This window comes from Magnolia sinica, chromosome 4, assembly GCF_029962835.1.
Source record: "Magnolia sinica isolate HGM2019 chromosome 4, MsV1, whole genome shotgun sequence".
Lineage (NCBI taxonomy): Eukaryota > Viridiplantae > Streptophyta > Magnoliopsida > Magnoliales > Magnoliaceae > Magnolia > Magnolia sinica.
This window is the reverse complement of record NC_080576.1, coordinates 105154185-105172590: the sequence shown is the minus strand read 5'-3', so window position 1 is coordinate 105172590 and position 18406 is coordinate 105154185. Positions and strand designations below refer to the sequence as shown.

The following is an 18406-nucleotide window of genomic DNA, read 5'->3' as shown; positions in this document are numbered from 1 at the left end:
CTAAAAGGCCTCTCATCTTTACCTTCGATAGTTTAAAATTATTTATATCAGTAAACTTTTATGTTTTTTACTTCACATCAGACTCTTTCGTTGTCATGTTTCATATTATAACTCAAAACTCCAGGGTTAGATATAATACTATTTTGTTGGGGGTCGTGTAGAAGCAAACCTGAATTCAACCAAACAAGATGAAATCAAACGTAAATAAAACACTTAGAGAACACATGAATTTTACGTGGAAAACTCTTACAGGAAAAAAACACAACATAAAATGATAAACAATCAACTATGAAATGATATTACAGGAAATGATTCACTTATAATGATGAGAGTCCACTTCGAATCTTCCAAAACCCTAACTTTTTTTCCCCCCATTTAAAACCCTTTAAAACATCCTAGCAAATCCTTGTTATGCCTTTATCTCAATTACACCTGATATATATACTATCATAACTAGAATAGGAAACAAATCACGCATTTACATAGTTCCGCGTGTACCATTGATCCCAAGGTCGATTGATCGATTGACATTGATCGAACACCCTTTTATTAATTGAGCAAACCAAAACTTGAGCAATCAAACTAGTCCAAACTATCTAGAGAGTAAATAAGAATCATTTGGTAGCATCTTGAATACCAAATACTTTAAATCATGGTCAATGCGGAGGTGAACAGTTATATAGTGCAACTTGAAAGGAAAATAGTTTTTTTTTTTTTTTAAAAATTTTTAAAACATATGCACACACACCCACACACACTATAGAGGGATTTCACCACCTACAGGTACTCGAACCCTTGACTTGGTGTCGAAACTCCTGAGAGTCTACCACTGGAGCAAGAGTAAGGACCCTCAAAAGTAAAATAGTTAACCTTTGCTTGTTCTTTAGTACAAACAACACATTAGGGTATAAAATCTAAGTTATTTACACGACTTATTAATATATGCATTTTGTTTAACTTGAATGATCTCTTAATAATTCTCGAGTCTTTTAGAAATATTTTTATTCAAATTTAGCTAAAAGTTGAAGAGTAGTTTATTTTTATTTTTGGTAAGATATCTACAATTCTAGGACAAATATTGAACTTTTTTTAATCTCATTTTTTACTATCCTAATTTTTCATGTGATTGTCCTGCGAACTCTCACACATCACACCCATGTCTTTGAATAAATGCAAGAACCACAAGTACCATATGACCACTCTCTATATTTACCGGCTTCACATGCACGATATGTGTTATTGAGTTACTGCGAGTCCCATGGAGTTCACTCAATACTCCTAGCAAACTCTGTCAGCCCACCATGAATGTACGCGGCTTATCCATACTGTTCATCTGTTTTTCCAACTCATTTCAAGGATTGAGCTCAAAATTGAAGCATATCTAAAGCTCAAGTGAGCTACACAGTGGGAACCATTGAAACCTTCCTTGGGCCCCAATAATATTTATTTGTCATCCAGCCTATCTATAAAGATCACACAAACATGAATGAAAGGAAAACACAAATATCAGCTTGATCCAAAGCTTATATGGCCCTTGAGAAATTTTCAATTGGTAGACTATTCAATTCACACTATTTTTCAGGGTGTGGTTCACTTGAACTCCCGATATGCTTAATTTTTAGGCTCAAGTCTTAATATTAACTACTAAAAATAAATAAACGGAGTGGATAAAATACATAAATCACTGTAGCCCACGGAATTTACTTACTCAATCTACTTCCTACCCCCACCACCAGATAGCTATAGACAGAAGGCAGAACGAAGCACAAGCGAACTCCACTATATAAGAGGCGGTTGATATTTATTTGTCATCATAAATTGCAGCTGGATCCAAAACTTCTATGGCCCAATAGATTTTCAGCGGCAGGTGTTCAATCCCCTTCGTGTGCTATGACTCACTTGAGCCTTCGATCTTACTTATTTTTGGGTTTGTCATTGTCAAAAACAGGACCGTCCGTCTCTAACTGGTCCCTGGAGTAGTACCCAATCGGCGTTCATGACAAGGTAGAGCCTGAAGAACCGAAATCTACTAGAGCCGTCTATGACAGGACACGTGAAAGGGTGATGATACATCAGATCCACCCATATACTGGAACTAGAACCATGAGACGACTACATCCATTCATTTTTTTGTCACGAGTTATTTCCACTGCATTTTTTACCGTTAACTATTTTTGCTTGTCCACCGTCTAATTAATGGCCATAGATCGGATGGATACAATTGCCTCGTATGAGTTATTTTTTTGAACATAAACCATCTGTGCTAGAGCTCTACATATCTACGGACCTGCTTTGTACATGGCCTGCCACGTGTCCAGTGGAGAGATGGCTCTACCATATCACGGTGAAACCAGATAATCTCCCTCAGGAAAAAGCCACGTCAGAGTCCACCTCATCGATCCGGAGGCACCAAAACTATCCAATCAACACTCACCACGTTTCAAAAAGTACGGAAGTTCCCAAAACCAGCCTTCAATCGTCTGCAGACCGTGGATTACCTTTCCCGCCGAACCGAAAAGAACGCGAATGATCAACGCCACGTCACCGATCCGTGACTCTTCCCTTTATCCAATCAAAATAAACTCGAATCCCCTATAAATAAAGAAACCTAAAATCCTTTTCCTCTCATCCTCCACAGAAAGATCCAATCTTTTCCCTTCTTCACACCGCTTTTTATTTGCGAACCTGTCCTTCTGCAATTCCATGGCGCCCAAGGCAGAGAAAAAACCCGCGGAGAAGAAGCCGGCCTCTGAGAAGCTAGCAGAGGAGAAAAAGGCCGAAAAAGCTCCTGCCGAGAAGAAGCCCAAGGCCGAGAAGCGACTCCCGAAAGAAGGCGGTGGGGCGAGCGGAGACAAGAAGAAGAAGAAGCGTTCGAAGAAGAACGCAGAAACCTACAAGATCTACATCTTCAAGGTCTTGAAGCAGGTTCATCCCGACATTGGCATCTCCAGCAAGGCCATGGGCATCATGAACAGCTTCATCAACGACATCTTCGAGAAGCTGGCCCAGGAGTCTTCCAGGCTGGCTCGCTACAACAAAAAGCCCACCGTCACGTCGCGGGAGATCCAGACGTCCGTTCGTCTCGTCTTGCCTGGGGAGCTTGCCAAGCATGCCGTGTCGGAGGGCACCAAGGCCGTTACGAAATTCACCAGCTCTTGAAGATGGGGTTTTGGGTTTTTCTTTTGGGTGTGTTGGTTTTTGATGGCAGGATTGTAATTTCTTGGGTTTAATGGGGTAGTTCTATATGGAGAACTGGGGTTACGCTTTTATATTCTGCCTGGATGTGTTAATACAGACCGTTCGTTTTGAAATGGACATGCTTTATTTCAGTATCTGCTTTTCATTTGTCTGAGTTGTTGAGTGTGATGTGCCCGATTTTTTTTAGATGACATCTGTGTCTAATGCGATTGGTGATCAATGCTCTTCATCTGCGGGTGTGGCTCATCTGTTGGCTGCTGCGAGTCTATGTTTTGAAACTTCCGCAAAATACCATATGCCGATCCAGGCGGGCATACTCGGTTTTTGGTTCGTGACCAACTCATGATCCTGATGGTGAGGCGAAGGAGATGGTAACGCGAAGTAGATGGTATGGTAAGAATAAGAATATGATGACGCGGTTTGGCTAGTGACCCTAACACTATCTAGCCAGCTGATGTCAAAGCTCTATGGGCCCCACCACGATGTATATGTTTTATCCATGCCGTCCATCCATTTTGCAAGCTAATTTTAGAGCAAGGGGCCAAAAGTGCGGTAGAAACAGAGCTTAAGTGGACCACACCACAGGAAACAGTGGGGAGAATGATTTCCACCGTTGAAACATACCTAGGGCCCACAGTAATGTTTATTTATCATCTAAACTTTTTATAAGGTCACGTAGACCTGGATTAAGGAAACATATCAGCTTCATCCAAAACTTCATTTTTTCGATCATGCGATAAAATGAGCTTTCAATACGGATGGACGGTGTGGATGTAGTCACATACATCACAGTGGGCCCCATACTAGGGGTCCCACGATCCGGGGTCTCACCTAATCGTCACGCACTCACACCCGCGCACACACGCACTCACACCGGTTGTATTTCACCACAGTACGCCCTCGAACCCTTGACAACCTCACGAAACTCATGTGAAGCTACCACGAGGCATGAGTAAGCACCGGAGCTGAGATCACTTGCTACTGTGTGATGATACATCCGCATGCATACAAACTGTACACGTGGCATATGATTAGTTCAACTCCACAAGTTTCTCTTGTTGAGAAATGATCCACTGATCTTAGACACACATTAATCCTAGTTGCATCAGCATACTTGGACGGTCTGAACTGTCCGTTAAATAAAGAACACATTTCATGGGTCACCATTTAAAAATCGCAACAATCGGATGACCCAATTCTACTTAATTTGCTATTTATTATTTTTTATAGTTGTCAGTCTTTCAAACCATGGATGGAAAGGTTAGTGTTTCCTAACAACAGTGATTCTTTTGAATGATAAGTAGTCCAAGATGGACCCTAACAATAAGACGGATCAGATTGTTGATCGGGCCTATTTTTGTATAAACGATTTTGACCGTCCATATAAGAGGTCAGTGATCAGATGATTAAGATTGTCAGAGCAGTGTTTTTATTTTTGATTGGTAGCCTACGAATGGGCGTTGGACGGAAGGGACAGTACAGATGGACCGGCAAGATGGTCTAAACCTATAAATTATGCTCTGAGAGCATGGGATCATTTCTCACTTATTTTAACTTGCACTCAGGGCTGTCAATGGGCCGGACTCGGGCTGGGCAAAATAAAAAGATTTGATTACTCCCCGCCCGAACGGTTCAAAATCCAGCGCCAACCGCAGGTCCCGCCCCTTGACGATCCCCCTACCAGCAAACCACATGGTCGCGATGCCTCTTCGCAATTGACGCAGATGGGGTGGTGAGCCAAACACCACCCAGCTCGGTGGTGGTGTTTTATCTGTGCTGTTAATCTATTTTGCCAGCTCAAATTAGGGCACGAGCCTAAAAATGAAGTAGATCAAAAGTTAAGCACCGCATCATAGGAAACACATACATCACAGTGGGCCTCACAGGGCTAATCGTGTTGGGATCAGTGGAAACAGATTGGCTACTCCCCCTGCCACCAGCCCCGTCGCTGATGGTCGGTGCTCTGTGAGCCCCTATGATGTATGTGTTTCACTCATTCCGTTCATCCGTTTTTACAAATTATTTTAGGGTTATGTCCCTAAAATGAGAGGATATAAATCTCAGGTGGGCCACACCATAGGAAAACAATAGTGATTGGATATCCATCATTAAAATCCTCTAAAGGGCCAGTTTACTGTTTATTTGATATCTAATATGTTTATTAGGTTATACAGGCCCGAAGAAGGGAAAAAACAAATATCAGCTTGATCCAAAACTTTTATGCCCCGGAAGGATTTTAAGGGCCGACGCTCATTTAACACTCTTTCTTATAATGTGATCCGATTGAGAATGGTATATTCCTCACTTTTGGTATGATACCATAAAATGATATAAAAAATATACGGACGGAATGATGAAACACATACATCATTTTAGGGCCCACAGAGCACCGACCACCAGCCAATGGCTGGTGGCAGAGGGATTAGCCAATCCACCACATGAAGTTTCTATGGTCGTAAGCTATGTGGTTGCCAGCAACCCTCTAATGTAGGCTCGACAAATCTCACACCATGTGATGATCCAGCCCGTCCATCTAGCAGTACGTGTGAGATCTATCATTCATCAGAGGTCTCATTATCGACACCAACTGGACTTGAAACCAACGATCCAGAAAGCAGTTGCTAGCTCACCTGGGAATGAGAGGTGATGATTTAAGGATCAGTGAGATTCTTTCTACATTGACCATAGACTAACAAGAGCTTCTAGATGAACGGTCTGGATCAGCATGTTATGGAGCCTTTTAGAACACGAGTGACTGAAATGTTGTAGGGGCATCCACACGTTGATCTCGCGCCGCTATGCTTGACCCGTGCCCATCCGTCTCACATCGGGCGCATTTTCGTCTTCCACCCTCACTTTTCAGCGAGAGAGAGAGAGAGATGGGCAGTTTTCTGGGGAGGAAAATGGCGGGAATTCGCTGCTTCTTTGTTGGTCCCACATCTTTGAAGCGGCTGATTCTCTTGAGAAATTTTAGCTCTCAGCTCTTTGTTAGCAGTAACTTCTCTTCCCTTCTCAGCACCTCATTTTTTTTTTTTTTTAAAAATTCCCTTTTTTAATTATATTCTTTGCTGTTGAATCGGATTCACTACATAGATGAAATTGACTTGCTTGTGCATACAACATGTTTGAGGAATTGTTGGATACACAGTAGTATGACATGTATAGCCATTTGTTTTTGGGTCCACCGTCAAGCCGCAAGGGGAAGGGTTTGGGTCATTGCACAGTACTTAAATGACCGAATTTCATTTATTAAACAGAGCTGTCAATGGACAGGGCTGGCCTGTCAGGCATTCCGGCCTAACGGGCTTTGGGCCACGCTTAGGCTGGAGTATCAGGCACAAGGATCAGGTCCGGGCCTAAAATTCAAGTGTTTGGCAATACAAGTGATACCTGGAATTTACAGTCGAAAATATTAGTGATACATTGGTGATATTGATATATTGACGATACTTGGTGATACATTGCCGATATCTGGAATTTCTGATACTACCAGTGTTATTGTATCGCCGAGTTGGAGTTATAAGTAATATCAGGGATATTTCAATAATATCGGGGATACTCGGAACAATGATCCAAACAAGCCCTAAGAAGTAAGAATCAATTCAATTCGAATAAGAATCAGTTCAATAAAAATGGATATAATCTCTCACAATGAGGGAAAAAAAAAGTATGAACTCAGAGATTAACTTTGGGTACGAGGATGGACTTAATAATCTATGACAGAGCCTAAACAAATTAGATATTAGAAATTAAAGTTACAACACACTAGAAGTTGAAGATTAGATGCTATCAATTATTCTAAACCTATGGGTAGATCAACCAGCTATTAAATTTGATTTTTTTTTTTCCAGAAACTAAAGCGATTGATCTAATAAAGATAAGAGTCCAAATCTTAACAATTAAAAGCAATTAGTTTTATCCTCAACTAGTTGGAATCTAAAATCTCAATCAGTTGCGAATTCAAGACTGGTCAACAACAAATTACTGTGGAAAGAATGTAATAAATAAATATATTAATTTCTAAAAGTGCAGCGTTGTATATCCAGGACTGAGTAGGTTTGACAACTTTTTTGAATGTGCCAAATCAGAGTTTTGCCGTTGCTTTTCGTTGATTCCCTGGGTCCTTTTGTGAGCGTCTCTACCCATTGAAGTGATGCTGATTGTTGGAAAGTTGGGAGATAAAAGTGGGTGGGCCATGGAGGCCCTATGCTAAGACTTGAAGGGATGCTGGTGCGTGGAGCATGAGAAGTGTAGATATAAGAAAAATGAGGAAACAGTGAAAATAAAGGGAGAATGAAGGTGATTTTGAGGCTTTATGTAGAGATTTCAGGGAAATCTGTTTGTAAATAAGAGAGGCATTGGGGTTTTTATGGCCGAAAATGAGAGGAATTAAAGGATGTTCATGGAGAGATAGAAGTGGGGATTGAAGAATTTTTTAGAGTAGAAAATGGGATTTAGTGTATTGATGATTGGAGGATTGTTTTTGGTAGATAGGGGGGCTTTTAGGGATTTTGGGTGATTTTTATTGATTTTAGGGCTACGCTATATGAAAGGAGAAAACGGAAAGAAAAGGAAGGAAAGAAAGAAGAGAGAGGGAGACAGAAGAACACGTCAGATTGGAGACTTTACTCTTTTGTTTGTTTTTTCTTTCTTTCTTTATTTAAAATAGGTATTTACAATTGCTCATGTTGGTTGTTGCATGAATAAGTAACAAAAAGTGGGGAAAAAAAAGAGTTCTAGTTTTGCAAAATGAGGGAATTGAATTTGGTTTTGATTTTGAAATACATTACTGGAATGGAATGTTTACTACTAGGTTGTCCCTTTTGGTTGCCCTGTGGGAAACCATGGGGTAACCAAGAATATAGGGGAAGACTGAGCGATAAAGAAAAAAAATGTGAGATAAGGGTTGGATGGGAAAAGGAAAGAAAGAAAAGTGGCAACCACCTAAAAAATGGGTCTTCACATCGATACAACAAATATGTAGGTGAGAACGACTGTGGATTGTCTCATTCTATGGGTGCAATAACAGGTCACTATGGGACCTTTCTATGCTAGTTTTGGGTCATTCTGGACCAAAAAGTAGTTAATGGTCCTACGTGACTATATATCTGAGGCAATGTGGTAGTTTAGGGTCCTACCACACCATATATCTGAGGCCACATGGTAGTTTAGGCTCCTACCAGAACTTATATTTGAAGCAACATGGTAGTTTAGGGTCCTATCAGACCATATATCTAAGGCAATGTGATAGTCTAGTGTCCTACCTGGCCGCGTAAGGTATGTAAAAGGCATAAGCATGGCTAACACATACCATGAACTGTGAGAGTCAAACATGAATGTTTAATGGAAAAGAAATTTTATATGTGCTCAAATATGGCATTATACATGATATAACTGCTATTCTTAATGTAGGCTTAGGGAATGATCACTGTGAGATGTAATTGATCATCACCTAGTACAGAATGAAACAATTCAACGTCGGTGGAGCCTGTGAACTTATGCCTCAGTAACTTCATTTTTAAAATCAAAACCAAATTTAATTTCCTCATTTCAAGACTAGAATTTCATTTTTCACTTCTTTGTTACTTGTTGCTCTCTCTCTCTCTCTCTCTCTCTCTCTCTCTCTCTCCCCCATCGAATTGGAAATGACGAAACTTGCTCTCTCTCTCTCTCTCTCTCTCTCTCATCGAATTGGAAATGACGAAACTCTGATTCGGCACATCCTGGGAAGTTCTCAAACCTAGTCATTTATTTACCATTTTTAAGTTAAAATTTCGGCTATATGACTCTACTGTTTTAGAAATTAATATATTTATTTATTCCATTATTAAACTCTGCCTAAGAGTTTTATGCTCTCATTGTTGGTTCCCAGCCTGAACTAAGGAGGTTTGTGTCAGGTTGGTGGCTGGCATTGAACTTATATGCCTTGTCTTTAATCATGAATCCGAACAATATGACATTCCAAACTCATGCTAAGGTGTTCCCCGTGAGTGATGTGGTTCAATCAATCTTGAATTCACAACTTATTCAAATTTTAGATTCCAATTGGTTGATGATAAAACTTGTAATCATTGAGATTTGGACTCGTATCTTTATTAAATCGGTTGCTTTACTAAATCATATTTAATTGCTGGTTTAACTACCACACATTTAAAACAATTGATTGCATCTACAACTTCTAGTCCGTTGTAACTTTAATTTATAATACCTAATTTGTTTAGGCTCTGTTGTAGATTAACAACTCGATCCTCATATCTAAAGTTAATCTCTGAGTTCATACCCTTTTTAATTGTTTTTTTTACTATTTATAGTAATACACTATGCTCTATAGCTGATGTTCAGGACGACACTCACTCTGGCCTCTTGTCCAGGTATCCCTCTCCACCCTGAGACGGCATGGTGACTTTAAGTCTAGCTAGGTAGCCTTCCCCACACTGAGACAACATAGTGAATTTCACTCTAGCCTTTTGTCTAGGTGGCCCTTTCCACCTTGAGGTGGCATGGCGGCTTATACTTTGGTCCAAGTTGTGATTTACATAGGTCGCCCCCTCCAAGACTCGAACATTGGGCGTGGTGTTGGCTCTAAAACTAGCTGTAAGAACCTAACCAACATGACAAGAGCCCTACAACTGAAAAAACATGTCAAGCTAGGCTCTTAAACCACTAGGGCATTGTAATGCTAAAAGCCCATGGGCCGGGCCCGAGTTGGTTATGGTTTTCAAGGGCATTTTCATAAGATCTTCATTCATATATGTTGTAGTTCACATGCTTATGATTGGACTAGCCTGATTTTTGGCCGTGATACATGTGGTCAGGCACGTTTAATGAATAACCTGGATCTTGCTCATACTGGGATGAGCTGGGCATTATCATATCAGGTCGGGCTTGGGCCTAAGTTTTTCTCTGTGGGCTGGGCTTGGACAGACCTTTGGTCCGAAGCTAGCCTGTTGAAAGCCCTAGTGACAACATTAGATAAACAGAGAAAGATTGGTAGCTCACAAGAACTGTGGTCTTTGCCTTGGCATTGGTTGAAGGCATGAGACCCACCTGAAAAGTGTTAGGACGCTTGTGTGAGGAGAGATGGAAGAGGCGAATCACCATACACATGCTAATGTGGTCCACATGTATGAGATTTGGACAAATCATTAGGTGGATAGTACAGGATGAAAGCACATAGTGGTGTGGGATTAAGTAAGTCCGTGTGTTGATGCTCAGACGATATATATGGGAGAGTGATGGTCCCTTGAGGAAAATGATGGAGAACAACGTGATAATCTAATGCAGGGGCATTTTCACAATGGGCTCAAGTGGGGTAGCCCGTGGGATGCGGGGACACACTCGGGGTGGGTGACCCATGTGATTTGGGGCCCATGGGGGAGGTCTTGTATTCAAGACTCCTCACTGGGGGTGATTAATGTAGGAGCATTTCACACCGGGCTCGAGTGGGGTAACCTGTGGGATGCGGGGACACACTCGGGGTGGGTGGTCCATGTGATTTGGGGCTCACGAGCCCACGAAGAGGGTTTGGCCAAGGTCCTAACCCATGAGATGTGGGGCCTGGGCTATGAGATAAAATGATTAATTCGCCATACTCTAACAGTTTTAGCTTTTAGAACAAGTGGTTAATTGTCCTGTATCATAATCTCAATGTGTTCTCTTTACTCATGAAGCACATGATAATCTCAGTTGTTTTTGTGGAGGTATGTCATTGCTCACAAGTATGGGGATGGGGAGGAAGGGGGGGTGGTTTCTGGGTTATCATCTAAAAATGGGGGTTCAAAAGTTTCAAAAGGCCATTAGTAAAATTGGAAGGGATTTTGATAGGGTGGGGCACTCAGTTCTGGCTAAATTAGGTGGCTGGTTGGAGGAAGGGATGCGATTTGTGGTGGGGAGAAGTGATAGGGTCTGCTTTTGTAAAGATGTATGGATTGGGTTATGCCCTTGGCAAGTTCTTTTCCCACATTGCTCATTCTTGCTTTGAACAAGGAGGTGAAGGTGGTGGAATGCTGCATTTCTTTGGGAGGTTCTATAGTGTGGAATATAGCCCTTTGAAAAAACCTTAATGATGATGAAGCAAGAGATCTGCGTCACTTTTTGTGTACTCTCAATGTGGACAAGATCCCAGGTATGCATTTTGTGAAGAGCATCGAACTCATTTCTCATTGCTTGCTGTCGACGGGGATCCAAAGAAGCTTCATGATATGATTGAGGCTCATGAAGCGAAGAGGTTGTGAGAAAACAATGATAACATTGAAGATGTTTAGGTGCAGATCACATATGTGAGGTGCAGGCAGGTCACTAGTGGAAGCAACATCAGGGGAAGGAACAACAAAATGATTGAGAGCAAGAGATGGTCCAGGGTCTGGCTGAGGCAGATGAAGGTGGCGGCAAACTAGGATCAGGAGAAGCCTGCTGCAGTACAGATAAAGGACTATTTGGTTGAACAATTCAACAAAATCAGGAAAGTGGTCAACAAAAGGGCAAAGAACCTATGTCTAGAGGATGGAACTTAGGGAGTAAAAGGGAATATGTTCCTGGAGACGAGATTCGAAGTAACTGGGCAATGGGGTCATAACCACGGAGCACATGACTTTTAGGGTAACTTGTCCGGCTCAACTTTAGGTAGTAGAACATAGCAAGTAGAACAGGGAAAAAAGGGGTAGATGAGAATAATCAAAGGAAGAAGAGTAGAAATGCTCAAAGGGAGACATGCCACTAGTAACAGAATACAGATGCAATTAATGAAATAAATAGAAGTGAGAAGCTTCTGGCCAAAAACCATCCAAAATAAAGGACAGGGGAGGGGTTTGAACAGCTAACATGATATGTTGATGTTTGCATTTTCGTGGTGAGCGTTGAGACCATTGCCTGCTGAATGCCCATGGCAAGAACTCAAACCCCATGTGTATGCCGTGTCAGGTTGACATGTATGAGGACTTTTTTTTATCCTTTCACAACTGACGAAATTTGCATTTATCTATATTTTGTTGAGATGTACGAGGATGTGAGAGTTGAGATAAAATTCCATGTGAGACAAGTCGTCTAAGGATTTTGATGGATGTTTTCCACCGAATGATGTTTGCATTCATCTATATTTTGTTGAGATGTATAAGCACATGAGAGTTAAGCTACAATTCGTGTGAAAGAAGTTGTCTAAAGGTTTTTATTTTTTTTATTTTTTTATCAATATTCTCCACCAGAGTCGGCATGACATTTTTTAATATTTTTGGAAAACTGAGTTTTGATCATAGTGGAGAATTCTTAATAAATCTGATAAAACTTAAGAGTGGGAATCTAACAGATCAAACCATGTAAATGTGAAAAGTCATCTACAAATATCATATAGTAATGCGCCCCGCTCATGGAGGGCACATGAGCTGGTCACCATATGCGAGGGTGAATGAGATCAATGGTGCTTGGGAAACAGTTGTACTACTCATAGAGGATAATGAAAATTGTTCTTGCAATTAGTACACTTTACAGGTTCACTGTTGCCAACAAATCGTTATTTACCACTAGAAATGCAAACTCAGGCAAGGAAAAGAAAGATGACCTAATTGATTATGCCGTTATTGGATGTTGACAAGCAACAATCAGAGGAGAACCGAAGGATAAGGTGAGATGACTGATATATCGGGCGAAGTTGCTGCTGAATCGAAGTTCACTGGAAATGGCTGATGATGACACGGTGATGGGTTTTGGAGATTAGCTCCAATCAGGTTGCAGATGTTGCCAAAGCTATGCTTGGGATGACTGCAGAAATTCACAATCTCGGCAATGGCACCGGATGGTTTTCTTCTGCTGTTGTGATCGGAGAGGATACCCGGGTCTCAGAAATCATATACCAGCTTGGCTGTCACTGATACGAGTCCAACGAAGATATCTGTGCGATCAGAAGAAAAGAGTTGATGGAAGATTCGGTGCTGCTCGATCTTAGCCAGGTATGAGTTCAGGTACGGCGAGGGACCTAACTGTCTGAGAAGATGCAGCGTGGATGATGAGTTCAGATCTGGTTGCTAACAAGTTGGCATAAGGTGTGTTCTGGTTTGAGATGCATGGTATGGAGACAGATTCCAGTCTCGCAGCCTTTCAATCTGAGACCTCGCCTTTTCTTCTAATAATCAGATTGCTGGATGATAGGAAGACAAATCACCAGTGATGAAGATGATGAAAATAGCTCCCCGTTGAAGATTGCTGGAAAAACAGATTGCCTGAACAGAGCAGGGGGATGCTGTTGATAGACGGAGGCAATCTGCAGAGGAGATGACAATGGGGAATGGAGAAGACAATCTCAACTAGTCGCTGGTGTCAATGGGGAACAGTGGGATCAAGAATTATGCCAGAAAAAAAAAGGTCGTCAGAAAGAAGCTCTGAAGCCATGATACGAATGAGAGTTTTGTTGAAAACAGAGGATGCTTCATACAAATGAATGTCTCCCACGCATATTTACTTCACATTCCACGTCAGAACAACTTGATATACTCACATGAAACAGTACATTCAGGGATATAGGCATATATACACCATCATACATCAACATGGCTGGCCTAGGCCCATAAATCAGGCCAAATTACTCATAAGATGGGTCAAACTTGTATGAGAAAAATGGACAGTTAGAAAGAAAACTATCAATGCACTATATTCAGTAGACGTGTGGTATCCCTGATGAGTGGTGCAGCCTGGATTTTTGGGCAGGGCAACATACACATGGAGTCCCACTAGCTACATGGCTCTGATCTCATGCATGAATCACATTGGCTTGTGTGCATGATTCAACTCTATAATCTCTTCTCAGGCGATCTACTTTCGCATTTCCTCATTTTCTTTAGTTCTTATTCTTTAATAATCTGTGAAAAAGAATATTGTTTTGTTTAACCGAAGTGTTACAGTTGTTATTCATAAAAAGAATGCTGCTTGCATATGCACACCTGCAGTTTCCATCATATGAAGGTCCATGGATTATGGCAAGCAAGAGGATGAAAACAGCTAAATTTCACATTGTGTTGTAGGATTATCATATTACACCACAGATGAAGAACTAACAAAGGCGTTTTCAAAATTCGGCAAAGTCACAGAAGGTATTTATTTGAAAGTCATCAGGTTTAAACAGTTGTGTATTGTTTTCCTCATAATTAGATGATTTTCTTTTCTTCCTTTTGTTTTAGAATTTTCTTATTTATTGGTAGGTTTCATGAGCTTAAAAAGGTTTGCATACACTTTAACATGAACAAAAATTTTTCTTTGGTTCGTTTTTCCCCCCCTGTTTTAAATCTATTTTAAAGGTGCATTTGGATGCTCAGTTGGACTAAATTGCAATTAATCGTTTAAATATATAAACCAAAATTGTGTTGGCTGCTTTAGCACACAGACAACCAGGCCCCTAATTGCAATTCCATGCTTTTCAAGTTGGAGTTAAGGGGGTGAGTCCCACTTGGACATGGTGTGCTGTAATGGCCGTTATGGGGCTATAAAGATAACGTTGGCAACTGTTACACGTTACGGGGTCGTAACGGCTGTAATGGCCATTGTGGAAAAAATGACCCCCTTGTAAAGGCTGTAACGGTCCCGTAGTGGTTCATTACAAAGTGGATACAGGTTTTTCAGTTTTTTTTTTTTTTTTGAGAGAGAGAGAGAGCCATTACAGCTCGTATCGTAAAGGTAACGGTGGAGGCCGTTACGGCCGCGATTACTATTACGGAACACCTTGCACTCAGGTCATTTCCACTTTCTCCATGAATCTTCGCAATTCAATTCAGCCAAGCATCCAAACGTAGACTAAGCAAACAGTTTCCACTGAACAAAGTTGCTGCTAGTGTCTTGTAATTCTTTTGATATGATGATTTTGGTGGGCCAGAAAAGTGGCTCACTATACTGTCTTGGGAAATATATCACTTGTATCATTTATTAGGGTGTTAATTCATCATAGTAGGTTCTGGAAATCAGTAGTTCTGTTCTTGCTGAGGTTTTAGTTTCTCAAAAGATTGGCAGTTTATTCTAAGATTTGACCTTTTTTGTTTAATATACAGCCAGGCTAGTTAGGGATCGGAGAACCCAAAGGCCGAAGGGATTTGGTTTTGTAACATACGAATCTGAAGTGGAAGCCCAAAAGGCTCTGAAGGCTATGGATGGCAGGGTATCTCTTTCTCCCTATTTCTTGTTGTTGATTTTGTAAACTAAAAGGGGTTTCTCTTTAGTAACGTATGGAATGTGAGACCATCTTGGCCCTAAATAATCGATGACATTCTCCTTGTATACTTCTTTAGGGTAAGACTACTGTGTTTTCCACCATTTTATAGATGGTGGTGGGTCACACACCAAACATGTGATACTCATGTATGTCAATCTGGAGCGTCTAAATCTAGATGGTACAATCTTGACCATCTGATATCAGCCAGTGAAGTTGGAACTGTCCATTTTCTTTGAATTGCCTACTGAATGGCCACCAGCTGGATGGCTGGGATCATCTGACAAGTGGAATTTTTGGGACATGCTCCATGGCCATTGATCAGATAGGGACCACAAGAAAGGGGCTATAGCTCAAAAGTCTCAGCAAAACACTATTTAGCTGTTGGCTAACTGCCAGCAAATTGATAGCTAAGAAGTCTATAAAAAAGCCCAATGGTTCATATTCAATGGGAAAAAAATTGCTCCAGTTGAACTGTTCTGATGGTCCTGTCTGCATGGTGAACCACCTGATCGATCATCCCACCATTTAATTCATCTCAGGATTGTTGTGCTACCGGTGCCCAATAGCAGGTTCGGGTCATCTAAACCAGAGTGGCATCATGGTATGGTCTGTTACTAGATTCAATCTCGACTGTGGAGATTGATAACAAAAATAGATGAACTGCTTCTTCTCATTCCATAAACGAGTGATCTCAACTGGCAAATGATGGATGGGATCACTGTACATGTGGCATGTCAATGGTATCTGGACTGTTCAATGTGTTCATCCTCCCAAGCAGCAGTAGGATAATTCGACCATTAAAATCCTTGGAGAGTGGTAGCACCAAAGAGATGAAGGGTGGAAGGGTGTGGATCTCATGCATGTGTCCCACGTGTATGCAGATGAAGTGTTTCTTCTCCTTGCTAGTAATTTGGTTATATGAATTTTCATGTTTCTTGTTATAATATCGGCTTTAATATTCTCTTCTCTGTTGCAGATATTTGGTGGGCGACTGATTTTTGTAGAAGTTGCAAAGCCAACGGCTGACGAGGTGAAGGCTGCACCTTGAGAAAAGTTCCTTTGTTCATTTTGTTCTTCCTTGGCCTATTGCCTATGTCACTTTCTCATGAGGCTGATCCACATACTAGGTGGGTTGCGTCTGTATGTTTTCTCACTGTCAGTTGTCCATTGATTACAATGGCGTGGTCCACCTGATGAGCCGACCAGCCTGTTTTTTGTGCCAGTTGAGCTTTATTCTGGGGCCTACCATTTCCCTAGCACTGATGTCCTTCACAAGTGGCACGTTGTTGAGAAAGATGTTACAGTACTGCAATATAGGTGATTAGTTTCCTTGTGGAAGGCTGTTGAAATTGGTTTTCTGTTGAAATGAAATTTCCACTTTGTTTTTTCTGGTTTTCTAGAATTTCATATGGAAAACCAAGTGCCTCCTTTTCAAATTCCCAGGGTAATGGCCCTTTTTGCCCTTTTGGTTTCCATTTTAAATTGTAAGAAGTTCAATTTCCTAACTTAAGATTGGTGAATTAGTCAGGAGATTTTCTTCCTCTTTATATTTTTTAATTTTAATTTTTTTAAATAAATAACTACCAAATCATGATTCTTCCATGGAGGGAGTTTTGTAGTGTTTATAGAGGGGTGAGTTGCAGACATGGTGGTAGATTCAACTTGCTGATCTTTGCTACAGGCTAGGACTGCAAGGGCATTCTCCCATACTGCTAGTGGGGGCGAGATCCAGGATGGACTTCAGGACTTCTTGCATGTTGCTAGTGACCAAATCTGACCGATGAGATTTCATTCATGGGACCCACCATGGCGGGACCTAAGTGGATGGTCTTGATCACAGCTGAGAGTCCCTTGCATTTGAGGGATTTTGGCAACAAATGTTATGAAGACGGGCTACAAATTGGGAAGCAATGGCTGGGGACATTTTGGGAATAATCATACAAATTACAAGGCTGGTTCCTCTACCAATGGCTGTTGATGGGAATTTTGTGACACCAGCTGTGTGGGTCCTACACTGGTGTATGGGATCCCACTTGTCTAGTAAGGTTGTCCAACCATGAAAATAGATGCCACAAAAAATCAGGCCAATGCAATTATCAGGTGGGCTACACCATAGAAACAATAATTCATGTGGTGGTCCACCTAAATTGGCCAGATTTCTGGCTCGCCCAGTTTTCATGGTGGGGCCACCTATGGATACATACCACAGTGGGCCCCATACATAGCTAGTTGCACGAAACTTTCCTCTAGAACAGTTGTACTGTACGGCAGCAGAAGAAGCCATCTACAAGGTTTTCAATTTGTTACCCGTATTTCAAGCACTTGCAATCTGATCTGAGGATGGTTTTTTAGAGTTAGCTCACCCTTGTGGGATCACAACCATAAAAATTATAATAGTTACAATTATTTAAATAGCTGGTCAGTCAACTTGGATGGACCAGATGAAAAAGAGCCAACGGTCCTATGGGCTGTTTGGATGCACATGAGAAACATGGGGCGTTTCAACACCATTTTTTAGCCAGGATGCAGTTTGTGTTGTGCGCTTGGATGCACTTTCACAAACCCTGGTTGATCTTCCCACACATCAAAATAAGGGATAAAAAGCTAGGCAGAAGCTTCCCGTATGGTTTTGTACAAACGAGCCCTAATATAGCTCACTAGATTAGAGCTCTGGTTTGATTTTATTCAGTTTATGACAGCACAAATTGGGTGCCAGTGTATCAATCATCACAACCCCCAATAGTCAAATTACAACCATTCTCGAATGGAAGTTGTAATTTACCACAAGAACAAGATTGGAATTTCAAAGGCGTGTTTGGATGTATTGATTTCAACCATTCTTCAGCTGGAATGATGACATTTTCCAACAGGTCAACATCTCTGGTTACCAATGTCAAATCCACACCATGCAGGACATGTTTCTTCAACATATATATTTATATATTGAAGGATGACATCTTAGTTAGAAAACAGCATAGCCGAAAAAATATAAAATGAAAGAAACAAACAAAGAAAATACAG

At 41.1% G+C, this 18406-nt stretch overlaps 2 protein-coding genes across 3 annotated transcripts; both read left to right on the top strand.

The window, feature by feature from the left end:
* The first annotated feature begins 2626 nt into the window (after positions 1-2626).
* LOC131243626 (histone H2B-like) lies at positions 2627-3332 on the top strand. The gene has a single exon (XM_058243117.1). It carries the CDS (start codon positions 2704-2706, stop codon positions 3157-3159), a length of 456 nt encoding a protein of 151 aa, XP_058099100.1. The 5' UTR covers positions 2627-2703; the 3' UTR covers positions 3160-3332.
* A 2354-nt stretch (positions 3333-5686) lies between these two features.
* LOC131243624 (small RNA-binding protein 11, chloroplastic-like) lies at positions 5687-16926 on the top strand. Of its 2 annotated transcripts, XM_058243114.1 has the most exons (4): positions 5721-6192; positions 14208-14276; positions 15225-15331; positions 16362-16926. In XM_058243114.1, the coding sequence occupies exons 1-4, from the start codon at positions 5997-5999 to the stop codon at positions 16431-16433; spliced, it is 444 nt and encodes a 147-aa protein (XP_058099097.1). In that variant the 5' UTR covers positions 5721-5996; the 3' UTR covers positions 16434-16926. The 2 variants fall into 2 exon arrangements, with proteins under 2 accessions (XP_058099098.1, XP_058099097.1); XM_058243115.1 differs by lacking the exon at positions 14208-14276 and having other exon boundaries at positions 5687-6192.
* Positions 16927-18406: the final 1480 nt, after the last annotated feature.